We start from the raw sequence: 27,409 nt of genomic DNA, 5'->3' as shown, positions 1-27,409 counted from the left end.
ACAAGTTGATGCTTTCTTTATTGGTAACACATAACTAATATGTCTAACATAACATAGAAAAATAAGTTACAAAGAAATACACATTTTGTGAATTTCTTCAGTGAACTCTTCAAGCTTGTAATTACTCTTCAGCTTGCACACCTTTCTGTAAAATAAACATTTTTTTCCAATTAACAAACAAGATTCAGTTTTTAAATTGTATTTTAAAATGTTCTTGTATGGACAGTACTATAATTTCTAGGAAAAACTGTAATTATAATTGCATGTGTATTTGCAGTACAAAGCAATTGCTGCTGAGCAGTGATGTTAAACTAATAGCATACTAGCAGAGGCTATCTCCCTAAAAGAGGTAGTTTCACTTTGCTTCAGCATGAAACAACATAAAGTTTAAACCATCCCCACACCCCTTCTCTGCCATAGCACTCCCAATTTGTCTCCTTTTTCCCTCAATGGAGGACACCAGCCCCCTCTCCCTCCCACTATGGTTGACAGGGCCCTCGACCATTTCTATTCCATTTCCCACACTTCTGCTCTCACTTCCATCCCCCCAGCCCCTCGGAACCACAATAGGATTCCCTTTGTCCTCATGTTCCCCCCCATCCCGGGCCTCTACATTCAACAGATCATCTTTTGCCATCTCCTCCAATTCCAGCATGATGCCACCACCAAACACATCTTCCCCTTCCTTTTCAGCCCTCTGAAGAGACACCTTGGTCCACTGCTCAATCACCCACAAGTTCGATGGCCTCACTCCTCCCCATGGTACCTTCCCATGCTTGTGCAGGAGATGCAACACCTGTCCTTTTACCTGCTCATTCACATTGTTCAAAGCCCCAAATGCTCCTAAGTGAAATAGCAATTTAATTTCACCCCTTTCAATTTATTTTATTGTATTTATTCCTCGCAATGCGTTCTCCACTACACTGGGGGCACTAACACAGACTGGGTGACCATTTTATGGAGCACTTCCATTCAGTCCGCAGGCATGATCCCAAGCTTCTGGTCACCTGTCATTTTAATTCTCCACCCCACTACCACTCTGACCATTCTGTCCTCAGCATCCTATGCTATTCCAATGTAACCTAAGGATCACCAGCTAAGCATTTGACTCGGCACTTTACAACCTTCCAGAACCAATACTGATTTTGACAATTTCAGACCCTAACCACTGCCCCCTTTTTCTTCTGCTTTTGGATGGCAGCTTTTGTAATAATTCTGCTTTACCCACTTACACATTTTTCCTTCACTTGTCCCATTGCTGGTTCTTTTTGCCTTGCAACATCATCCTTATTGTCAATTGATTTCTCCTGCTTTCCATTCTATTAGACCTCCCATGGGGGTCGGTTAGCTTGGTTGGCTGCACAGCTGGTTTGTGATGTAGATTGGCACCAACAGCACAGGTTCAATTCCCATACTGGCTGAGGTCATCCATGAAGGCCCTGCCTTCTCAGCCTCGCCTGAGGTGTGGTGACCCTCAGGTTGAAGTCATCACCAGTCATGTCTCTCTCTAATGGGAGAGCATCTTATGGTTCTCTAGGACTATGGCAATTTTCATTCCCTTCCTTTCTGTTCTTTTATCCCTCCTCTCTTTCCTTGCCTCGCTTAAAAACTGTTACATCTCTAAGTACTCCCAATTGTGACAAAGGCTTATTGACCTGAAGTGTTAACTCTGTTTTGCTCTCCACAGACCTGCTGAGTATTTCCAGCATTTTCGGTTTCTCCCTCAGGTTTCCAGCATCCACAGTGTTTAGCTTAAATGTTAGAGTGCAAATCTAGTGCATTGTCAAACCTGATTTGCAAACTCCTAGTCTACATGACCTTAAATGTATAAAGAGTGAGGATTGTCCTCTCTCCACTTTCTAAACATTAAAGTTTTTAACTTTAATGCTCTACCTTGCCTGTGTCAAGGCGTGCCAACAGTCCTGGACAAGACTGTTATAGTTACAGTCAAACAAAAGCCATGCAACTTAAATGTAGTTCTGAGAAGCTGGAGTTCCAAGCAGCAGCTACCAGCACATTAATATCTTCAGTTGGAATCAATTGATTGGAATAATATACAGTTGTGGGCTTAAGATTACTGTACATGACAAAATAACTTAAGATTACTGCATGTGGCAATATAAGTTACTACATTTAAAACAAAAAATTTACCTGGATGTCACGGCTTTTAGCCCTGAGTTTGTTGACCTGGGATTCTGCGATATCAGCACGCTCCTCAGCCTCCTCAAGCTCATGCTGTACCTTTCTGAACTTGGATAGATGAACGTTAGCCTGTTCCTCCTGGAATGATGTCAAAAAGGGTTATGATTAGGCACAAATATATAAAGATAACATTAAATTCCTGAAATGGAAATACTGCACTGAAGCGTTTCCAGTGGGCACAACCGGACATCAAATCATTCTCAAATAAATGCCATTCAGAATGACTTACAGACTCCTCGGATTGCCTCTTGTAGGCTTTAACCTTCAGTTGTAATTTGTCAACCAAGTCCTGCAGCCTCAGGAGGTTCTTTCTATCTTCCTCAGACTGTTAAAAATAAAAACAAGAACATGTAATTCTAGTCCCTATCTTGTACCTTGTAGGGAAAGGTGGGATATCAATACCAATAATTTTTGATACATTTTTATTACGTTTAGAATGTATTTAAAATTTTAATTCCACACCTGATAGGTGAGTTCCTTGACCCTCCTTTCATATTTGCGAGCGCCTTTGATAGCTTCTGCACTACGCTTCTGCTCAGCTTCAAATTCATTCTCCAGTTCATGTACCTAAGGTAGGAGGATGTATAAATAGTTATGTTTTAAAGTAAAGTAAATGCTCCAGATTTCTGTTCTGCTATTCAGGCACGTCATTCAGGATTCAGTAATACTACATACCCTGGCTTCCAGTTTCTGGATCTGCTTCTTTCCTCCTTTCAGAGCCAACTGTTCAGCCTCATCCAGGCGGTGCTGCAAGTCCTTCACCGTTTGATCAAGGTTTTTCTTCATTCTTTCAAGGTGGGCACTTGTATCCTGTTCCTTCTTCAACTCTTCAGCCATCATAGCAGCCTTATAGTAATTAAGCATGATATATTTATTTGCATAAATCAGTATGAAATATCTAAGTGTCACTGGCTACTTTGAATTTAGAACTTACATCAGTAATTGATTTTTTTGCCTTCTCATCAGCATTTCTTGCCTCCTGAATGGCATCTTCTACCTCAGACTGAAGGTGGGACATATCTGTTTCAAGCTTCTTTTTGGTATTGATGAGGTTGGTATTCTATTAAAAATTAAACAATGATTCGCATTACATGAGAGAAGTAACAAACATTTATTCGACGTAAAACCTTTGAACAATGCTCTTCAATCTTCCAGCAGCATGTTACCTGAGAGTGCAGAAGTTGTACTCGTTCACTGGCATCAATCAATTCTTGTTCAGCCAGCTTGCGAGCTCTTTCTGTCTGCTCCAATGCTGCTCTCAATTCTTCTATTTCAGCCTGTTGAAGGCCGCTTCTGCGTTCAGACATAGCCAGTTGCTCCTTCAGGTCCTCATTGCTCCTCAAAGCTTCATCTATTTGTATCTGTGCATCCTGAATAGCATAAAGAGAGTTTTTCATTAGCCTGCAATTGCTTACATTTTATGAGACCACTAGTTAACGTCGTAAATAATTACTTAGTGCATGCAAGAGATCATTTAATTCAATTTTAATATTTATTACAAGTATTTAAAGGACTTTTATGAGACCACTAGTTAATGTCATAAATAATTACTTAGTGCCTGCAGGAGATCATTTAATTCAATTTTAATATTTATTACAAGTATTTGAAGGACTACAGTGAAACAACTACATTGCCGATACCTTAAATTGAATCTGTATAGCCCTGAGATGCTTTGTAGCTTCTGTAGCCTGGCGATTTGCATGACTCAATTGAATCTCCATTTCATTCAGATCACCTTCCATTTTCTTTTTGATTCTCAGGGCATCATTTCGGCTCCTGATTTCTGCCTCCAAAGAAGCTTGCAGAGTATCCACTACTCTCTGACTGTTCCTCTTAATTTGATCAATTTCTTCATCTTTCTCAGCGATCTTTCTGTCGATTTCTGATTTTACTTGATTGAATTCCAGCTGGATACGCATAAGTTTGCTTTCTTCATGCTCAAGGGATGCCTAAATAGAGAAAAAAAAGAATGTGCATTTGTTGTAAGCCAAAGTCTTGGATGCTGTGTGTTTAACCCAGCTTCAAATTTGTTGGAAATGGCATAATCACAATGAAAATCATGACCATTTATTCACATACCTCTGCTTCTTCCAGAGCACTCTGGATTTCACTTTTTTCTGACTCAACCTGTTTCTTAGCCTTTTCCATCTCATGCAGCGCCTTACTACCTTCTCCAAGTTGTTCAGACAAATCTGAGATCTCCTCTGTTTAAAGAAACAGGATGTTTGACAGCAAGTCAGCTTTCTCTACAACAACAAACATCTGTATTTTATAGCACCTTTAATGCAGCAAAACTGTTCTAAACACCTTCGCAGTGGTTTTATAAACTAAAATTCAACACTGAGCCTTTTTTCTCTTTTATTCATTCACATGATACGAGCATCGCTGGCAAGACCAGTTGCAGATCTGTTGCCCGTCCCTAATTGCCCTTGAAACCAAATGGCTTGCCAGGCCATTTCAGAGACAACCACATTGCTGTGAGTCTGGAGTCATAAGTAGGCCAGGCCAGGTAAGGGTGGCAGATTTCCTTCCCTAAAGGACAATAATAAACCAGGCGGGTTTTACGATAGTCAACGACAGTTGTCATCGTCACCATGACTGAGACTAGCTCTATATTCCAGATTTATTAATTAAATTTAAATTCTACCAACTGTTATAGTGGGATTTGAACCCAGATCCCCAGAGCATTAGCCTCAATGTCTGGAATACTAGTCTAGCGACATTAGCACAATGCCACCAACTAAGGTAACATTTGAATAGAGAGATATTAGAACTGATGGTCAAAAGCTTAGTTAAAGAGGAAAGTTTAAGCAGCTTCTTTACAATTTTTCTCCTTAGGAAAGGTGATGAGGGAGCAAGGTGTAGGGAAAGAGTTCTAGAGCTTAAGGTTAGGCAGCTGGAGACATGGCCACCAATGGTGAAGTAATTAAAACTGGGATCGCACAATAGAGTAATACACAAGACCAAAAGAATGCTTTAAATTTGAAAAATAACACACGCTGAAGATTCTTGTTCTCTCGTTTGAGTGTTTCGAGTTGGTCCAAAGTTTCCTCATAAGCATTCTTCATTTTGAAGAGTTCAGTACTTAAAGAGCGAGATTCCTTCTGAGATGCCTCCAACTCAGCCTGGCATTCCTCATATTTTTGTTTCCAGTCTGCCAGAATCTGTCAAAATACAAGAGTTCAAAGGTTGTCATTAATCCTCAGGTGAAAAGGATCCTAACTTTCCTACCTTCAGATTTACAGATCCAATTTTCTTTTACTCTTTTCACAGGAGGTGGCGTCACTGGCTAGGCCAACATTTATTACCCATCCTGCCCATCCCTAATTGCCCTTGAGAAGTGGTGAGCCACCTTCTTGAACTGCTGCAGTCCATGTGGTGTATGTACACCCACAGTGCTGTTAGGAAGTTCCAGGATTTTGACCCAGCAACAGTGAAGGAATGCAATATAGTTCCAAGTCAGGATGATACGTGGCTTGGAGAGGAACTTGCAGGTGATGGTGTTCTCATGCGTCTGTTGGATTGTCCTTCTAGGTGGTAGAAGTTGTGCATTTGGAAAGTGCGTTGGAGGCAATTTTCCATATTGTCAGGTAGATGCCATTTTTATAGCTGTAGTGGAACAGCTTGGCTCAGGGACGCAACTAGTTTTGGAGCACAAGTCTTCAGTGCTACTGCTGGTATGTTGTCAGGACCCATAAGCCTTTGCCAGTGCCTTCAGCTATTTCTTGATTATCACATGGAGTGGATTGAACTGGCTGAAGACTTGGTGCTGGGGACCTCAGTAGGAGGCCAAGATGGATCACACGCCCAGCACTTCTGGCTGTAGGTGGTTGCAAATGTTTGAGTCTTGTCTTTTGCATTGATATACTGGGTTCCCCCATCATTAAGGATGAAGATATTTGTGGAGCCTCCTCCTCCAGTAAGCTGTTTAATTGCCCACCACCATTCACAACTGGATGCGGCAGGACTGCAGAGCTTTGATCTGAGCCATTGGTTGTGGGATCGCTTAGCCTTACCTATTGCATACTTTGCATACTGCTTTCGCTGTTTGGCATGCAAGTAGACCTGTTGACACCTCATTTTTACGTATGCCTAGTTGCTGCTTCTGGCATGCCCTCCTACACTCTTCATTGAGCCAGGGTTGATCCCCCGGTTTGATTGTAATGGTAGAGTGAGGGATATGCTGGGCCATGAAGATACAGATTGTGGTTGAATACAATTTTGCTGTTGCTGATGGCCCACAGTGCCTCATGGATGCCCAGTTTTGAGTTGCTAGATCTATTTCAACCCTATCGCATTTAGCACAGTGGTAGTGCCACACAACAGGAGGGTATCCTCAATGTGAAGATGAGACATAGTTTCCACTAGGACTGTGCAGTGGTCACTCCTACCAACACTGTCATGGACAGATGCATCTGCGACAGGTAAACTGGTGAGGGCGAGGTTGAGTAGGTTTTTCCCTCTCAAAAATTCCCTCACCACCTGCTGCAGACCCAATCTAGCAGCTATGCTCTCCTGGACTCAGCTAGCTCAGTCAGTAGTGGTGCTACCGAGTACATTCTGTGCCCTTACCATCCTTAGTGTTTCTTCCAATAATTGTTCAACATGGAGAAGTACTGATTCATCAGCTGAGGCAGTTGGGAGGCAGGGGTGGAAGCTGGTGGTGGTAGTAGGTGGTCATCAGCAGAAGGTTTCCTTGCCCATGTTTGACCTGATGCCATGAGACTTCATGGGCTCTGGATTCAATGTTGAGGACTCCCAGGACAACTCCCTCCTGACAGTGTGCCACTGTGTCTGCTAATGTCCTGTCCCATCGGCAAGGCAGACCCAACAATCAACAAATGGTTTCACGGTCACCATTCCTGGAACTAGCTTTTAACTATAGATTTATTATTCAATTGGGGTTTGAACTCATGTCCCTCAGAGCATTAGGCCTGGACCTCTGGATTACTAATACCAGTAACATTACCATTATGCTACCACCTCACCTTGTCAAAGTTTCTCTGTTTCTTATCAAGAGCAGCTGCAGCAGAATTAGCCCTCTCTACATCGACCATTAGATCTTCAACTTCATTTTGCAGTCTCTGCTTGGTCTTTTCCAGTGAGGCACATTTGGAATTTACTGCCTCAATTTGATCCTCAGCCTCTTGGAGTCGCTGGGCAAGTTTTTTCCTGTAAAACAATGATAGAAAAGTATGCAAAATTGAAATATGGCACAATCATGGAGAAAGAACAAATCCACATTAAAAAAAGAGCACTGAGACTCATTTCCAGAGGAATAGAATTGAAGAGCAGAGAAGTTATGTTGAAACATGTATACAACCATACTTAACAGCATTATTCAAAACTCTGGTCTCCATTTTATTAAAGGATTTAGAGGCACGGGAAGAGATGCAAAAATAAGTGACAAGGATAATACCAGAACTGAGTGCTTATACCTATCTGGAAATATTGGTCTGGGGTCCCTTTCTCTAACAAAGAGGTGAAGGGTTACTTAAAATAATTATTTAAAGCTATGAAGAGATTTTATAGGCTAAACATAGTAATGTTCCCACTTATGGGGAGCCCAAAACTAGCAGCCATAATTATACGATAATCACCAATAAATCTTCGAGGAAATTTGGAAGACACCTTCTTAGCCAGAGACTGCTTAGAATGTTGAACTCTCCAACACGGGGACAAATAACATATTTGTATTCATAGAGAAGCTAGCTAAATCCATGAAGGGGAAAGAAATAGAGGGATATGCTGATGGAATTAGATAAGATAGGGTGTGTTGAGCAAAAAAAAAATCATGGTTATGGATCAGCTGGGCAGAATGGCCTGTTTCTAAATGGTAAATTCTATGTAAAAAAGAAAGAATATGGTGATCAGAACACACTTGGCCTCCTCCAGTTCCTCTGTGCGCTGGATCGCATCCGTTTCGTATTTTGTCCTCCACTGAGCGACTTCGCTGTTGGCCTTGGACATGCCACGTTGGAGCTCAGCCTTTCCCTCCTGTTCCTCTTCATATTGCTCACGGAGCAAATCACAGTCATGGCGGGCGGATTGCAGAGCATGTGCCAAGGCATTCTTAGCCTTTAAACAAGATACAAATAAAAGGAAATGATCAGGTGGAAATGTTCAAATAATCTTGTATTTCAATGGAATATATAAATGGCATTTAAGAATTACCATAATGCTAACTGGCAAATACATGCTTTATTAATTTGTTGCAATCTGTGCAGTCTAATATATCACCTGCACTACTAAGCATCCGTTTAGTCAGATAATGTACACTGCATTATGGTTTTTCCTTATTTTTAATCAGCTGAATGGAACAATAGGAACCAAAATTTTCTGCACAAAACTTGGTACACGCACTTGGCATCTTGTAAGCAGTTTGCCACATTATCTCCTGTGTATCAAACTCAAATTGTCTGCACAGTGAAATACCTTCAGTTCTTCTTCCAGTTGTCTCTTTAACTCGTCAACCTGTTGAGTGAATGCTTGTTTTCCTCTTGTCAGTTGAGAAATCAAGGAATCCTTCTCTTCCATTTGGCGTGCAAATTCACCTGGGAATAAATTAAGGATTGACAGCAACCTAGTTTTAAGAAATGCAGCACAAATAGTAATATATAACTGCTAGAAATTCTGATTTTATTCCAATGAGTACCATTTTCAGTGTGCAGGCGAGCTTTCTGGGCTGATAGATCATTAACCAGGCCAATGTTCTCCTCATTCTTCGCCTTTGTCTCACTAAGTTGGTCCTCTACGGTACGACAGAGCTTCTCAAAATTAGCCTTTAAGGAAATGGTCACAGTAATTTACATATATTTAAAGAACTTGGTCATTTCTTAATGCATTCAACATTGAAAGGATTTTAGAACCGTACCTTAGATTTAGACACAGATTCCATGTTACTGGCGAGGTCATCGATTTCCATCTTCAGCTCACTCTTTTCCTTCTCAAGCTTCTGTTTCACACGTTGCAGGTTGTCAATTTGTTCCCCAAGTTCTGCGACACTATCAGCCTGTTTCTTACGAAGAGCAGCAGCCGTGGCTTCATGCTGTAGGGTGGATTCTTCCAGATCGCGACGCATCTTCTGAAATTCCGCTTCCCGTTTCTTATTCATTTCAATCTGTGCTGCAGTTGCACCGCCAGCTTCTTCTAGTCGTTCACTGATCTCCTCAAGTTCCCGGGAAAGATCAGCTCTCTGTTTCTCAGTCTTGGCACGAGAGGCACGTTCAGCTTCAATTTCTTCTTCAAGCTCTTCAATACGGGCCTAAAATAAATATTTAGATATCTTAACTTTTGCATTATGTAATTTTGCACGATACATAAATTGCTTGAAATTCTCTAAACTTTGTGTATGCATTGTGACTTGCCTGAAGCTCTTTGATTTTCTTTTGCAGCTGAGAGGCTAGGGCCTGCTCATCCTCAATCTTGCTTAATAGTTGACTAATTTCAAATTCCTTTCTGTAATACAAATAGATCAATTTAAATAAATGTGTACAGAAAAATGATGCAGTGCAGCAGTTTGAAACAACAGTGTCAATTATTCTCACTTTTTCAGCTTCTCATCTACTTGCTGCTTATCATTTTCCAAATCCATTATTGATTCTTGAGCTAGCTTCAGATCACCTTCCAGTTTTCTCTTGGACCTTTCAAGATCCATACGCAGCTTCTTCTCTTGTTCCAGAGACCCTTCAAGCTGATGCACAAGGCAAGAACATTTTCAGAGCGAGTTCAGGAAGAAAGAATCTGTGGAAAGTTATATTTAATTTCCAGTGTAATAGACACTTACATCATCAACTTGCTGTTCCAGCTTTGTTTTGGCTTTGGTGAGAGTATTGACTTTGTCCTCCTCAGCCTGTAGATCATCCAGTGTCTGCTGGTGGGCTTCTTGTAGAGCTTTCTTTTCCTTTGATAACTTGACAATGCTTTCATCAAGAGTGGCCATTTCCTCCGTAAGGTTTTTGACCTGTTTGAACAAAATAATATGCCAATTCCATTGCTACCAACTGTGTATAACATACATAGATGTGTTAATTACGTGGTGCAGGAAAAACATCAGTGTGCATCACCATTCTATAAAATTGTCAAAATTATCACTATATATTCTGGAAAATAAAATTAATGTGCCACCCAGTGCCTGCAGATAAATATCTCAATTTTTTTTTGATATTCATTCATGGGATGTGGATTTCGCTGGCCAGGCCAGCAATTATTGCTCAGCCCTAATTGTCCTTGAGAAATTGGTGGTATGCTGCCTTCTTGAACCGCTGCAGTCCATGTCTTGTAGGAACACCCACAGCGCTGTTAGGAAGGGAGTAGCAATCTATGTTTTGTAGGAATGTGTGTGTGTTCATACCTTGTTTTCTGTAGCGTGTTTCTCCTTTTCAACTTTGGCCAAAGTAAGCTCCAGGTCATCAATATCTTTTTTCAGTTCTGAGCACTCATCTTCCAATTTTCTTTTCTTGGCTGTGAGCTCAGCATTTATTTCTTCTTCATCCTCTAGCCTTTCGTTTGATTCTTTAAGTTTAGCCTCAAGCTGAATTTTGTTTTTAATGAGCCCCTCGCATCTTTCTTCAGCATCTGCCAGAGTTTCACCTTCCTGACAGAAAAAAAAATATGCATTCTTATTACATTTCAATAACAGGGATGAATATGAAACAACCATGGGACACAAATTTCACTGAACAAGAACCAAGACAATGAGTGGGATTTTCATTACTGCATCAAGACCCCAACATCGGGAGCGTTTCAGGGTCCTGACCTCATACTGCGTCAGCACCTGATTCCTGACGTGATTTTCAAAGAGCCAATAAGTGGTAATATGGCACGTTGGCCATCCAATGAGAGGCAGCAGAGGTGGGGTGTAGGTGGATGCAGATGTGGTGGGTTTAATTTAAATGGGACTGGCAGCCATTATTGTGGTTGCTGACTTAGTTTGCAATAGAAGAAAGAGGAGATCAGTGGCCCAGCAACAGGACAGACACTTGTGCAAGGGCGTTTGCCGTGATTCTCTGATGCTTCCGCTGATGTTGTTTTACAGGCAGTAGCATCATGTGAAGCATTCTATTTCTGTTGGGCGCCTGACGGAGGCTTCCTGCAACACTGGTGCTTTGACATTCCAAGGAAGCTTCACCTCCTATGCATCCTATACATCCTATGGTGAGAGTATCACCTTTGCTGCCTCCCAGTCTCTTGTTCCTCATCTCTGTGTCCCTCATGGCCAAGGACCTATCACAGCTGCCATTGAGGCTGCTCCTCATCACTGCTCATCTCCAATTCAGAGTAGCTAATTCCCATTTCCATGAATGGCCTTTCCTGCCTCCAACTGCATTATCATGATGAACCTGCACCCCTGCTATGCTCCATGATCCATGTAAGCTCATTCTACCCTCCACTCCCAACAGCTCCAGCGCTCACTGATCAACGTCTCAAAGAGCACTGAGACCCTTCGTGTGTCCCTAGCCTCCTCTTAAAAATTGCAAACTGCCCTTCAACAAGTTAACAATTAGTACGTTTGTACACGCTTGATTACAGACCCACCATTTTCAGGCAGCTGGCCACTTCCTGCTTTCTTTTCAAAAATCACAATGAGTTGGAACTACATTGGGAATCCAAAATGCCCTGTGGTGGTGGGATTTCCAGGGCATGCCTGCCTTAATTCCCACCTGTGACACATTATGAACATTTGACCCAATATCTCACTAATTTGGGAAAGGTTTTGAAACAATTACAATGTCGCAAATAAACCTAATTATGCCAATGAATTTTGGCATACTTATCCTTTGATTTCAAATTTCTATCATTGGATTAGTGAGTGCATTTCTTATTGGCTCATCATAACCAGTGATATTAAAGTAGATTTCTTTTTACAGATACCAAAGCTTCAGCTCTGAGGTGTATCACCCAAACTATTGGAATGAAATTACAATCACGCTATCATCCTTACAGGTTCTATGTGAAATGTATTTGGCAGTCCCAACCATTCCTAGTATGCACCAGCCTCAGCACAGAATTTCCCATATTTTGACATAAACTGATAATATTTCACAACAAAATTACAAGGATGGCTGGTACCAGGAAGGAAATCTTCTCAAGCTAGCATCAAGGCAGATAGGTTGAGTAGAGTAAAGGGGTTGTTCATTAACTGATACTTGCAATGTGTGAAAATAATGGACAAAAGTGTTTACTGTCCTTCATAATGAGTGCAAAATTTCAAAGAAAAACAGTGGAGGATTGAATGTTCGTTAAATTCAACAGAAGGTGAACTACCTAAGTAATCATGTTTGCACTGAATTATTCTATCAAACATCTCATTCCTTGATGTATATGAACATATGTGCAAGAGGAAAGCATACCGATTGTACTTGAAGAAGCAGGTCATTCTTTTCCTGTACCAGAGACACCATTTTCTCCTCTAATTCTTTCCTTCTTGCTTCAGATTTAGCTAGTGCTTCTTTAGTTTTCTCAAACTCCTCTTTCATATTCGCCATTTCCTTTTCAGATTCGGCGCTCTTTAGAAGAGGTTTGATCTTGAAGAAAAGTTTCATCCAAGGCCAATGCTTGACATTCATGAATGCACGGATGTTATACTGCAGGGTAAAGACAGATTCCCTGGAGGAAATAATGGCAAAGAGAATTGTACAAACAGTATCACAGCACAACTTTCTTCATTTTCCATCCCTTAAAGCAAAAGATATTGGAGTACATGAAAGTTAACTTCACCTTCTCTCCATCATCTTCTGGAATTCAACTCTCATGAGGTGTCCACGACTGACAGCTTGTATGCGGGTAACAAGTTCTGCCAACTTGTCATCTCTCATCTCTTCAAGAGAACCCAGGAGACCAGCTTTGAAAAATACCTTTAATGAAATAAAAAGTTTCAGATGGTGACAAAGTCCCTTCATCAAACTGTAAAATGTCAGGCACATATATAAAACAGCTTCTGACCTTAGTATGGCCAAACCTATACTGGGTATGATCAACATCGATGGAGCTCAAGAGTTTTTCAGATGCCTTCTTGCTGTCAATGAACTGTCCTTCAGGAATCGCACTTGCATTCAGAATCCTGTATCTGTTACATTTATGTGAGAATTTTAATAAGTGCCACTTTATGCTAATTTTCATTGAATCTTGGTGCATTTGCATAACTCCTTACCTTTGTTTAAAGTCACCATATAGGATTCTGCTTGGAAATCCTTTTCTGCAGATTCTAATTCCTTCAAGCACACCATTACATCTGAGCTGGTGCATGACTAAGTGATTATCCATCTCACCTAAGAAATGACAGAAATGATGAAAACTAATTCCTTTGTTTTTGATTTAGCTGCATTTTTATTCCAAAAATCAAATTGATTGTATATTCATTACTAAATATAAAAGATCTAGGAAAAGAAAAGAAAATGCTACATTTTACTACAATATTTGTTTTGTTTGCATTATAAATAGTCAATTCAATTACCTGGAGTCTTTGTCTCATTGGGAATTATGCAGCGCACAAAATGTGGGTGAGTGGACCTCAAGTTAGTCATCAGCTTGTTCAGATTTTCCTGTAGAAGACAACTTATCTTCACTATTTTACAAGCATTGGCATGAATTTGAATGCAATACTATATTGTTACAAATTTATGGGGCTCTTCCAGGGGTTGAATGTCTGCCTGAGCTTGAATCTTTATTCTTTGATTCTAACAGACACTCCAACCAGCCTGGGAAAGTTACAGAAGGTTCCCAATATTGAAGCTTCATTCTACTTTTTCAATTACAATAGAAAAATACTGAGAATACCTTTCTCTCATCCACAGAGCCAGCATGGACTCAGTGGGCTGAATGGCCTCCTTCTATGCCATAATTACTCCATGACTAAACCATGTAGTTCTGATATATTAAAAAGAAAGCATACCCTAAACAGAGCTGAGACAGTCTGGAAAGATGAACCCTTCTTTTTGACTGCTTTCTTTCCAGTAGCTGTTGACACAAAGAATTAGCAATTAGTAACGGAAGGTGATGGACAAATATTAGCAGTTCATCAACATATTCTCAAAATCAATAAAACCATTATGAGTAGGTCAAATCATACCTTCTGGACCATGACTAGTGTAAAGTGTTTGCAAGACTTTAAGCGCAGCCTTCTGGTACAGCCCGATAACAGTTTCATTCAGTGGGTCCTTATTCTTTTCCAGCCAACCAGTGACATTATAATCCACGGTGCCAGCATAGTGGATCAAGGCAAAGTGAGCTTCAGCCTTGCCTTTTGCAGGCTTGGGTTTCTGGAAGTTTTTAGTCTTTCCAAGATGCTGGTCATACAGTTTATTCCTAAAAGTGGTATCTGAAGCCTTGGGAAACATACACTCCTCTTCCAGAATTGAGAAAATCCCCATGGGCTGTTAATTAGAATATATAAGTATTGGACTAAAGTGTATCAGATATTCAGTCAACTATAAACATCTGTGACAGCTACAATCATGTTTTGTTTCTATTATTGGCAGTAATTCTTATATATAATGCATTTTGATTCCCTTACCTTCTCAATGAGTTCAATGCAAGCAGCCAGATCCATACCAAAGTCAATGAATTCCCATTCAATTCCTTCCTTTTTGTATTCTTCTTGTTCCAGAACAAACATGTGATGGTTGAAGAATTGCTGCAGTTTCTCATTAGTGAAGTTGATACATAGCTGCTCAAAGCTGTTGTACTGAATATATAAAGCAATTTAAAGTGTTAGTTAGTCATTGGATTTCCCAAGTTGTTAAACTAAATTCATACAGAAGGTAAGTACTATTTATAACTATCTATAACATATTTAATTTTTTTACATTTGTGAGTAATTGCTCTCAATTTTTCCCTTTTCAAATGTATATGTCCACATTTATATTGGAAATTGCCCATCCACATTAACGCTTTGTAATTACACCCTACCCTACTATTACAACGAGTGGGTGAGAGGTTTACACAGCAGTCCCATTATAATTGTGAACTTATAACTTTATAATATATATGAAAATAACAACAGAATGAAGATTGCAATGCAACTGTACACCAGCTCCTATTATTCCTTGCCCTCTAACCTAGCTTTATCTGAAATCCGCTCTCGATCGTAACAAGAGATTTATTAGTAATATATTAAAAATAATACAATAGCTGCATAACATTAATGTTTTATATTATAAATTCATGTGTCCACTATTATAATGAAAACTGCCTATGTAAATTTGTCACTATGCAAAGAAACAACTTGCATTGATATAGCACCCTTCATGACCTCCGCATGTTTCAAACTGCTTCACAGCCAATTACCTGCTTTGGACTGTAGCCATTATTGTAACATGGGAAACAAGGCAAACTGCACAGTGTGAGGTCACAAAATAGCAATGACCAGATAATCTGTTTGAAGGATAATTACTGGTCAGGACACTGGGAATATTCCCCTACCGTTCTTTAAATGGCAATGGGATATTTTACATCCAACTGAGATTACAAAAGGAACCACTATTTAATGCCTTATCTGAAAAATAGTGTCTCCAACAACAAAATGCTCTCAGTACCATACTAAAGCACCAGCCTGGATTACATGCTCAAGTCCCCGAAAAGTGACTTGAGCACATATCCTTCAGATACAGTGGTGAGAGTGCTGCCAGCAAGCCATAATTGACACCAGTAACTCTCATAGTCCAAATGGAGGAACTAAAATACCACTATTGGCAGGAATGTGTAATTACAGCATGTTTACATAAACAGTTTTCATTTCAAATGTATACATAGAAGCTTATAACGGAAATACAAAAATAAGAGATGGATTACTTTAAACTGAGGACTACTTTGATCAGTGTACCCGGGTGCGATTATCCCCCCATCCTCAAACTCTGTCACCTAAAGAGTGCACTAGGTGTTGACTTCCCATTCACAAAATATCAATTAGTACCATATAAGTAGATATGGGAGGTTAGATAGTCCTAAAAGTAATGTATTGTCTCTTACATCAAAGATTTCAAAGCCAGCAATGTCCAGCACACCAATAAAATACTGCCTGGGCTGTTTTGTGTCCAATTGTTGATTGATACGTATCACCATCCACAAGAACATCTTCTCATAGACTGATTTCGCAAGGGCACCAACAGAATTGTGCACCTAATAAGACAAAGTATCCATCAGTGACAGAAAGTCTATCAGCAGTTTCAATTAAATCTTAATAAGTAATTTCACAAGAATCTCTCTTTAGTATCAGAAGTGAATCCAGTACCTGCTGTACCGTCTGACCCTTTGTCACAAATTCATTGCCGACCTTGACTCGTGGGTAACACAAAGATTTGAGTAATTCAGAAGAATTGAGACCCATCAGGTAAGCAGCCTTGTCAGCAACTGAAAAGGAGAAAAATGGTTCAATCATGCTGCACAGAATGACAGCAGTCAACATACCTATGCCAGCTATTTGAAAGAACTATCCAATTATTCCCACTGCCTTGTCCTTTCTGCACAGCCCTAAAAATATTTCCCTTTCCTGCGTTTATACAATGCCATTTTGAAACATAGAAACAAAGAAACACAGAAAATAGGAGCAGGAGTAGGCCATTCAGCCCCTCAAACGTGCTCCGTCATTTAATATGATCATGGCTGATCCTCTATCACAATGCCATACTCCCACTCTCCCCCCATACCCCTTGATGCCTTTAGTGACTAGAAATCTATCTATTTCCTTCTTAAATATATTCAGTGACTTTGCCTCCACAGCTTTCTGTGGTAGAGAATTCCACAGGTTCACCACATTCTGAGTGGAGAAATTTCTGCTCACCTCAGTCCTAAATGGCCTACCCCGTATCCTGAGACTGTTCTAGACCCCCTACGCAGCCAGGGGAAACATCATCCCTGCATCCAGTCTGTCCACCGTTGTCAGAATTTATTATTGGATCTTCTGCCACTCTTCACGCAGTGCATTTCAGATCAGAAAAATCACTGTGTAAAAAGCAATTCTCCTCATCTCATCTCTTGATCTTTTGCCAATTACCTTAGATCCCTGTCGTTTAGTTACCAAACCTTCTGTCACTGACAATACTTGCTCCATTAAAATACTGCATGATTCTGAATACCTCTAGCGAATTTTCCCTTCACTTCTGCTATAAGAAAACAGAAAACACTGAAAATACTCAGCAGGTCAGGGAGAGAAACAGAGGTAATGTTTCAGGTTGAAGGTCTTTGGGGCCATTAACCTGAAATGTTAACTCTCAGTTCTCTCTCGGTTATCCTCGGTGTCCTGGTCAATATTTATCCCACAATCAACATCACAAAAATAGATTATCTGGCCATCATCTCATTGTTGTTTGTGAGAATTTGCTGTATGCAAACTGGTTGCCACATTTCCTACATTACAACAGTGACTACACTTCAGAAGTAAAAATAAAAATACCTGGAAAAACTCAGCAGGTCTGGCAGCATCTGCAGAGAGGAACACAGTTAACGTTTCAAGTCCGTATGACTCTTCAACAACAGTTCTGTTGAAGAGTCATTCGGACTCGAAACGTTAACTGTGTTCCTCTCCGCAGATGCTGCCAGACCTGCTGAGTTTTTCCAGGTATTTTTATTTTTGTTTTGGATTTCTAGCATCCGCAGTTTTTTTGCTTTTATCTTACGCTTCAGAAGTACTTCGTTAGATGTAAAGTGTTTTGAAATATCCAGTGGTCATGATAAACACTATGGCCAGGGTTTCCCGGTCTGTGAGTTGGGGGCGGGGCCCGTTCGCTGATGCTTAAAATGACATGGGATGACGTTGAGCAGAACTCCCGATGTCACCCCACCCCATTTAAATTTTCAGGTCAGCGGGGGCTCAGCAGAATCATCTGTGCACCTGCGGACCTGTCAATGGCCAATTGAGGCCATTGACAAAGTCATTAACTTAATTCGTGGACCTGCCCATCCAACCTTAAGGTTGGCGGGCAGGCCAGGAGCCCTGGCGGGCTTCAGAAAAAGTATGAAACCTCATCCACGGGCGGGATGAGGTTTCATGTAGGTTTTTAAAAATGTAATAAAAGTGTATTTGAAAGTGATGGACATGTTCCAACTCATGTGACAGTGTCAGATGAGGGGACATGTCAGGGAATTATTTTCTTCTCTATTTTTAAGATTTTTAACGTGTAGCCGATCTCCCTGAGGCAACACTTAACCTCAGGGAGATGAGTGCGCTCTATCGTTCACAGATGCTGTCTGACTTGCTGAATATCCCAGTGAATCTCCTTTGCATCCTCTCTAAGGCCTAAAATTCTTTCCTAAAATGTGGTGCCCAGAAATGCTTACAATATTCCAGCCTGTGATTTATATTGGTTTAGCATAATTTACTTGCATGTGCATTCTACATATCAATTTATAAAGTCAAGGATCCATAAGATTTTTAACACCTTTCTCAATTTGTCCTGCCACTTTCAAAGATCTGTGGACGTACACCCCCAGATATCTCTGGTGCTGCACTCCCTTTGTGCCATTTTGTTTATATTGCTTCTTCTCATGCATCCAATCAAAATGCATCACTTCACAGTTATCTGTCTTAGACCTGATCTGTGTCTTCCTTTCCTCTAGCCATTTTGTTCCACACCTAAGTTTTATCTTGGATTCATGTTGCTTTATTGGTTCAGCAACACCTTAGATTTAGAATTCTCATTATTGTGTTCAAATTCCTCTATGCCCTCACCCCACCTTATTTTTTACAATCTCCATTCGAACCTCTCCATCTCTCCAATTCTGGTCTAGAATTTCCATGCCAAGCCTGTCATCTCTACCTCTCTCTCCTCTTTTAAGATGCTCCTTAAAACCTACCCCTTTAACTAAGATCCTCATGTGGCTTGATGTCAAATTTCACTTGATATCAAACCTGTGAAGCACCTTCAGATGTTCTAATATGTGACAGGTTCCCACTTTACTGTAACGGATAAGGGTTTCTCCTTAACCTGCACCATTGTTATTGGGTTGGATTGGGACAAGCCCGAAGGAAATTCAGCCCCAGTGTTGTCTCTAGGATTTCACCGAAGAACAATGGTAGTTCTGTGAAATTTCCACACTTGTCTCCATTCAAGCTGAGAAAAATCCCAACATGCTCAAATAGTGATTCACAAACTTGACCTGTGTAACATGCATGCGAAGCACTGGTGGAAATATGACTGTCATTGTCACTGGGAGCAATTGGACATGATGAATTAAGAATACTGCTGGAAACAAATCACAAAATATAAGCATCTTGCTTGAATGACGTTTTTTTCCCTCTCATGTACTGGTAACTAAAATACTTATGAGCCAGAAGTGTCAGGACAAACTTTTTTTTAAATGCAGCAACTTGTGTGATCTGGAATGCACTGCTCGGAAGGGTGGTCAAAGCAGATTCAAAGGTAACTTTCAAAGTGAATAAGGTAAATAGTTGAAGGGAATGAAGTTAGAGCATTATGGGGAAAGAACAGGGGAATGTGACTAGTTGGACAGCTCTACCAAGAAGCCTACAAAAGCATGATGGGCTGAATAGCACCTTCACAAAAAAAAAAGAAACACGAATATTGCCCTACCATGCAAACATGCTATGATAAGTGCATTATCACTTTTCACAAATCCTCTCTGTACAAGCGACATTAGCAGAACATTTGAGATCCCTTATTGTTAACAAGCAGAAGTTGTTATTACAAACAGCCCATGAACAGTTGAGTGTAGTCGCAATGAAAAGGATAGCATGGGGGAATGACATGCACCGACAGCACAGATTTGGCAAAAGGTCTCTCCTCCAAACAGAGGGCACAATTGTGTTCTATTATCCGTGCACCAATTGAAGAACTAGTCAAGGTAAACACTGATGAACTAACATTCCTTGCCCCATTCTACTTGTGCCTAAATTTTGAGGTGCAAAAATATTGTTATTGATGCTTTACAATATTTCTAACCATATGAAATTGCTTTCATGATACCTTCAGTGCCGTCAGGCTCCGCTTGTTCCTCTCGTGGCTTCTGCTTGAACTTGAGGTTACCAAAGTGCATTACTGCACCAGTGAGTTTATAGATGGAAAGCTTTTCATCATTCGTAAAGCCCAAAACATCAATGGCTTCCTAGGGTCCAACAGGAGCAACCAGCAAATTATAATGCTGTGACAAATTGCTGGAATATTAAATTCACAGCCATGGAGATTTAACTTACATCAGTAGCCATCAGTTCATCACCATCATCGATACTGGCAACAGTAATCTCACCCTGGCTAACAAATTGGAAGTCGTAGGGGTTGGTGCTAACGAGTAACAATTCTGAAATCAAACAATAGATTTAGACTACAGCACATAAATTGGTGGTTTTTAAGCATTTTTTCAATTTGTAATATATTAATTTTAAAAAAGCAACAATTGATGGAACTTTCAAAAAAATTAATGTCAAGATCACTTACCAATAAGTTCTGGCTTTTTGTTGCATGTAACCTGGTAGAAAATGTGATAGCTTCTTTCAGCTTTCAGTTGGAATGTTACTCTGGATTTCTCTAGCAGATCTGTATTAGGAGCATCAGAGCTAATTAAGAACATTGCCTCTCCAATGAATTAATTGCAGCATTTCAAACTTTAATTAGTACATATGAGGCAGATAAATACTTACAAGTTTCAATATCAGCAGAGGACAGTTTGCCTGTGGCTCCAAAGTGAATTCTGATGAATTTACCCTTAGAATTAGAATTATAGAAAACATTGGTTAACATTGAATGATGTCTCACAAACTGAGTATTATGTGTGCCTTTAGAAGTGCTTTTTGTAGTCTATTTCCTGTAGATATAAGTGCGGTCTCTTAACGTTTTATGTTGGCACTGATCAAACACTTACAAAGCGAGAAGAGTTGTCATTTCTCACTGTCTTGGCATTACCAAAAGCTTCCAGCAGAGGGTTAGCCTGGATGATTTGATCCTCCAAAGTTCCCTAGAAGTACATTTGACAAGCATTAACAATGAAACAATTAATTAATTGGATGAAAAAACAAACTCAGAAACATAATAATGTTTAACTGGTATGGATATAAATAGGAAAAATCAGGCCTAATTTTTGTGAGAATAAATGTGATTACAAAGCAATTTGCTAGCGATGTTGAAGAAATGGGACAGAAAACAATCAATGTAGCTGAGGGCTCTAGAATGAAGGAGTTGGAGATAGAAGATATTTAGAATATGGAAGGAGAAACTTTCTTTTCATTCAGTGGGCTATGAGGCTGTAGAATGCATTAACAGAGATAGAAGCAGAGACAGCTCTTGCCTGACTCCATTCTTAACTATCTAATTGCAGCCAAAGTATCATTTGCAATGGCTTCTCATTCTCACTCCTGAACAGTTACCTCTGGTGTCCCCCAAGGATCTGTCCTTGGTCCCTTCTTATTTCTCATAAAGCTGTTACCCCTCAGCATCCAAAAACACTGCGTTATTTTTCACATACATGATAAGGCCAACCGACTCTACCTCGCCTCCACTTCTCTCAACTCCTGCACGGTTTCTAAATTATCAGACTTGCTTATCCAACATCATGTATTGGATCCCTCTCCCTGGGAACTGAGAAACTAAACCAGACTGCCGTAACCTTGGTGTCATATTTGATCCCGAGATGAGCTTCCGACCACATATTCGCGTCACCACTAACACCGCCTGTTTCCACCTCTGTAATATCACCTGACTTTGTCCCTACCCCAGCTCATCTGCTGTTGACATCCTAATTCGTGCCTTTGTTGCCTCCAGACTCAACAATTAAATTCACCCCTGTAAGATCTCCTACATTCCACCCTCCATAAACTTGAAGTCAACCAAAACTCTGCTGCCAATGTCCTAACTCGCACCACGTTCCATTCACCTATCACGCCTGTGCTTACTGACCTCCATTGGGTCCTACTCAAGCAATGTCTTGACTTTAAAATTCTCATCCTTGGTTTCAAATCCCTCCAAGGCCTTGCCCCTCCTGTAATCTTCTGCAGCCCCACAAACCTCGGAGATATCTATACTCATCTAATTTTGGCCTCTTCAGCATCCTGGATTTTAATTACTTCATCGCTGGTGGCTGTGCCTTCAACTGCCCAGGCCCTAAGCTCTTGAATTCCTTCCCTACACCTACCTTGGTGTACCTTGCTTTCTCCTTTAAAACACTCCTTGAAACCTGCCTCCTTTGTTCATCTGACCTAATACCTCCTTGTGTGGCTCAGTGGCATGTTTTGTTTTATAATCACTCCTGTGAAGTGCCTTGAGGTGTTTTATTAATGGTGCTTTATGAATACAAGTTGTGCTTGAGACCATATCAACATTTAAGAATAGAATTTATGAGTAATTGGTTAAGTCGGTGGTTAAAGAAATGGGAAGATAAGAACATAAGGCAAAGGAGCAGGAGTAGACCTTTTGGTCCCTTGATCCAGCTCCACTACTTAGTACAATCTGACTGATCTTTGGCTTCAACTCCACTTTCCCACCCACTCTGCTTATCCCTCGATTCCATAATAGACCAACTATCTGCTCATCTCAACCTTAGATATATTCTACGATGGAACATTCACAACCATCTGGGGTAGAGAATTCCAAAGATTCACAATCCTTTGAAGAAAGAAATTTTTCCTCATCCTAAATGATCAGCCCCCGATCCTGAGACTGTGTCCTCATGTTCCATATTCCCCACTCAGGGGAATAAAGCGATATGGGAACAGGTAGAACACGCAAGATTATGACGACTATACCTGTGGGGATAACCACCAACACTGGCTAGTTAGGCCCAGTGGCATTTTTCCATGCTGTACTTTCAACATAATTTTATGTAAAATGTTAATCAAAGACCATGGCTTAATTGCATCCAAATATATACCCTTCTGATGTGCTAAGCTGCTGCTGATCTTCTCTTGTCTGCAAATTATTACCAAAGGGCATTGTTACATTCTCAGCAAGGGATTTCCTGTCATTTTATAACTGCACTTTTAAGGCTTTCTTCAGTTTAACCATCTCTTTGCAACAGAACTTGGTAACTTACCTTTGCTGCACTTGCAGCCTGCTCCTTCTTTTTGGCTTCGGCACTGGCTGCAACTGATGCAAAGTACTGAATGACACGTTTCGTGTTCACAGTCTTCCCAGCACCAGATTCTCCACTAGGGGCAGAAGAGGGAACAATGAAAAATTTCCAAAGAGGCCCATTTTTAAAATCAAAAGCACCCTAAGTTCCAGGTGCTAAATATTTGTACAAGAGCTTAAAAATCTTACGTGATCAGAATGGACTGATTTTCACGGTCTGTGAACAGAAAAAACAAACGTAAATAACTGTTAAGAGTATCGGGGAGTCCTACAGTATATTCACTCATTACTCATCAGGATTAACATTTAACTAGAAAATGTCCTTGTTAGAATTCTGCTATCATGTAATTCCTGGAATATTTATATACATATGCAAGTTTTGTTTCACCTCTGCATTAAAATAAGAGACCACTAAGCCTTGCTGGTGTAGATAACATTAGAAAAGGGGTAGTAGGAGAAGAAAACAATTAAAAGAGAGTAATGGGTAATATGACTAAATAATTTAAATTTAAAGATGAGCCGAAATAAAAGAGCAAACAATAAGGAGACGTAGCTTCATTTCCATGCGAACCAAAGCTAAGTGTCTTAATTGGAATATGATAAAGAGTAAAGGCGAGGTGCTATCAAGGCCAGTGCATGTCTACAGTATAAAAGATGCCCCTTTGTTTTGCCACAGCTGCACCAATAATAGCTACAGCAGTAGGAAAGTAAGCGGTATCAAGGGTTGTTAGACTGAAACCTGAGCCAAGCCAGGGCTTTGTATGTGCGCTATGCTTGGAACGGTTGTAAACCAATGATTGGTCTAAGGAATGTAGTGGCTTTGGAAAGTAGAAAGGGGTATAAAAATGGAGTCCAAACAATCAGCCTGGAAGGCTTGAAGAGACACTCAAAAGGACATCTAGGGGTTAGGGCCAGGGGGTGCTATCAAGCCACTTGGCGAACATGCCAGTGTTTGCAGCCAGTGGTGCAGGTGCTTTATCACTACAACTTTTATCCAAGACATAAATTAGGTCATATGGCTTACAATTACACCTTGTAAAATACTGCCTGGATGTTGCAATGTAATAAGTCTTACTTGTGTTGAACAAAGTTAATTCACTGCCAACAATGTGAATCAGCATCAAATCATTGGCTATCGAGATTTATCAAAAGAAAAACCAAACCTTGCTGTGCAAAATGTAATGGCCTGAATTTTGCAGACAGCAGAAAAGCAATGGCATTCACCACTGGCCACAAAGTAAGTCTGGTTGAGGGTCTAGTGATATTTCTGATGACGCTGTCATCCCTCTCTGTGTAGTGACACTGTAACTGATTGTAGTGATCTTTACTGAGCATTTACAGCATGCACCAGCAGTGATAGCATCAGGCTGTCCCAGCAGCTAATCACATTAAAGGATTTTCACAGACTTCCAATCAGGAAAATAAAATTACTTTTAAACATTTTTAGACAGAACAAGTTAAAGATTGGGACATGAACAAGGGATAAAGGTAGAAGGTAAATATTCCAATTGTAAAAATAGTTTTTAAAGTTTGGCTTAAAATGTCTGCTAAGTAATCATTAAGCAACACTCCAGGAATATGAAATTATTTTTTCAGGGCCAACTCTGTTGTTCATCAAAAGGCAATAATGCAGAATGCTGGCAATTCGCCATCAACTCCTCCAGAAAATCCAGCCTAGTGACATTTAATTTAACTTGATGAAATGCCAAATTAGATATTGATTGCTGCATTGATAGTGAAGTCTCCAGTTTACCAGTTTGCATGAACTGATAGGCGTTGTCAGAGATGGAGAAGATGTGTGGGGGAGCCTCTTGACGCTTCTTGCCTCTGTAACCCACCACTACTTCGGGGTTGTACACTGGCAGCCACTTGTAGGGGTTCACGGTGACACAGAACAACCCAGAGTAGGTCTAAAATCAGACAATTATAGTGCTTCAGAATTCTGCAAAAAATCTTCTTACAATAAATAGTATTTCTGCTCTTACTTTACAGGGGAGGATTCACTTACATAGATCATCCAGGCTGCATAACGCTCTTTGAGGTTAAACAGCACAGCTGGTTCACTCAGGTGGGTCATCATGGCCATATCTTCGATTTTATCGAACTTTGGAGGATTCATTGGGAAGACTTGGTCCTCTTTGACAGTTAAAGTCTGCAAAAAACCAAAAGATAGTTATTTTAGCTTATTTGAAAAAAATTGTGACCACAGTTAAAACTTGCTATAGTTAACTGGTTTTTTTCCCCCCTGAAGTACATGCCTGTTTATCCAGGGTGTCAACGACCACTTTGCCAGCTTCCTTGCTCTTGATCGAGCCTTTTGTGAATTCCACTTTCGGATCGACACAGAAGCATGCAGTCTTAGCTTCGAAGGGTCGATTTTGGGCTTCAATTCGTTCCTTCTCAGACTTTCGTAAGAATGGCGCCGCCACCCCAAAGACGGACATTTCCGCGTCCGAACTCATGATTGGAGCTTAAAGTGAAAACAGAGACAAGAACAGTGTAAATGAAAGTATTTAAAATGTTATTGCGAGGTATTTTTAAAAATGAATTTCAAACGTTCCCGTATATCCTCATGTCCGTTTTGCATTGCACTCTTTGGCAGCTTGTTCTATTGTAAGATTGTCCTTGGAAAGAAAGATTGTTGATACACTGTCTTGGAAACAAATGGTCCTTATAGTTTGTGTGGATGGCTACCTTGTGTTTAGTCATTGCCAGAGGGGTACCCGTTACTTGTTTCTGTGTATTCCCACCACATTTTATAGAACATGGTCAGTATATTTTTCTCCCTCCTCTTCTGGAGCGATTCCCATTCCAAATCTTTGATCCAGGATATGACCTTGGTGTATTTCCCATACTGATTTGTGCAGCACATCTTTAGGTCACTTTGATCTTATTTATATCTCTGGCCATATAAATGCAATTTATTTATGCCGTGTTTTATGTGAGCAATTCTAATACCAATTGACTTGACCGATGCAAAGCAGTTTCCACATGAAAGTAACACAGAGCCAATCTGTCTGCCAAATATTGTGAAACAAGAAATGTCAGACTATCTTTAATAGGATTCGCAGAACATGGGGTTCAAGCCAGAATTTAAAAGTGCCCAGGCACTCACTTATTAAAACTTGTATAGACTCCCAGTTGGAGTAGTGGAGGTAAAACCTTGCACTGATTTAAAAGACATTTTGGGAATGGGTTGGAGATTTTCTGAGTGGGTGAATTGAGATGAGCCAATTTGCCTTCCTCGTTTCTTCAACATGGTTTTAATGGTGGTACTCCTGAGAGTGGAAGGCAAGGGCGAACCACCACTGTCAAAAACTGTCAAGAAAACAGCACTGGGTGAAGTGTCAGTAGACAGTGAGTCAAGGACCTGCCTTTGAGCAGAGCATACATACCTTACTCATAGTGTTAGGTATATATGTTTGCATGCTCATGGCTAAAATGATGCAGTATGACTTAGCACGCTGCTGATACTGGTTCAGGCCAGCAGGTGGCGTATAACTGGACTGGCAACAGTACAATGTGGGCAGCAGATGTGGAATCTGTCTGCTGGACATCCAGCATTAATTACCCCTGAACCGTTTCTTGTTGGGACCATCAGAGAAATGAAGAATTTTCATGTAACAATATCTGTTTTTTTTTATTTGCAAGAAGAAGCCAAACCAAATACTAACGCCTTAACAACCATCAATGTTGGTCAACGTTACAGGACCACGACATTAATTACAAGGCTCTTGTTCTACATAATTCCTATACCAGGTCCTTCATAATTCCCATACCAGGAATTCAACAGTAATTGAAATTTTTTTTAGTTTTTAAATCCAAAATTTAAGTCAATTATTAACCATTATCCGAATATATATGACACACCGCAAGATCTCCAATTACCAGACTTCGTAATGCTGGCTAGATTGTTTCTTTTTATACAGCACCTGCTGAGTACCTAACATCATGTGCTGCCACTGTTACATATTAGTGTCACATTCAGAAGCACCAGTGGCATCTGCAGTGCATTCTTCAAACAATTGCACTGTTGCTCTCTGAATGGCGATTGACGACGACTTATCTTCCAGGGCACAAGAGCTAGCTACAAACAAACCGTTTCGGCTCATCTTTCGAGCGATTCCGTTTTGTGTGATGCCTCTATGTACAAGAAAGTCTTTACATGTTTGGCAGCATCGGTGGAGAAGAAA

At 40.3% G+C, this 27,409-nt stretch overlaps 1 protein-coding gene across 1 annotated transcript; it reads right to left on the bottom strand.

The window, feature by feature from the left end:
• On the bottom strand, positions 1-25,686 carry LOC144699645 (myosin-4-like). The gene is made up of 39 exons (XM_078570749.1): positions 25,475-25,686; positions 25,225-25,368; positions 24,970-25,126; positions 23,406-23,433; positions 23,179-23,293; positions 21,016-21,108; positions 20,795-20,858; positions 20,592-20,690; positions 20,351-20,454; positions 20,124-20,262; positions 16,433-16,551; positions 16,171-16,320; positions 14,717-14,887; positions 14,273-14,576; positions 14,096-14,160; positions 13,658-13,745; positions 13,355-13,472; positions 13,147-13,270; positions 12,922-13,058; positions 12,555-12,810; positions 10,556-10,798; positions 9,989-10,165; positions 9,750-9,895; positions 9,570-9,660; positions 9,077-9,466; positions 8,858-8,984; positions 8,638-8,756; positions 8,084-8,280; positions 7,191-7,374; positions 5,201-5,366; positions 4,282-4,406; positions 3,843-4,151; positions 3,369-3,572; positions 3,137-3,262; positions 2,878-3,048; positions 2,665-2,769; positions 2,432-2,527; positions 2,152-2,280; positions 1-145 (listed from the first exon to the last, which is right to left on the bottom strand). Exons 1-39 carry the CDS (start codon positions 25,676-25,678, stop codon positions 122-124), a joined length of 5,808 nt encoding a protein of 1,935 aa, XP_078426875.1. The 5' UTR covers positions 25,679-25,686; the 3' UTR covers positions 1-121.
• Between the last annotated feature and the right edge of the window lie 1,723 nt (positions 25,687-27,409).

This window comes from Cetorhinus maximus, chromosome 24 (genome assembly GCF_964194155.1).
Source record: "Cetorhinus maximus chromosome 24, sCetMax3.hap1.1, whole genome shotgun sequence".
Classification (NCBI taxonomy): domain Eukaryota; kingdom Metazoa; phylum Chordata; class Chondrichthyes; order Lamniformes; family Cetorhinidae; genus Cetorhinus; species Cetorhinus maximus.
This window is presented reverse-complemented; position numbering and strand designations above follow the sequence as displayed.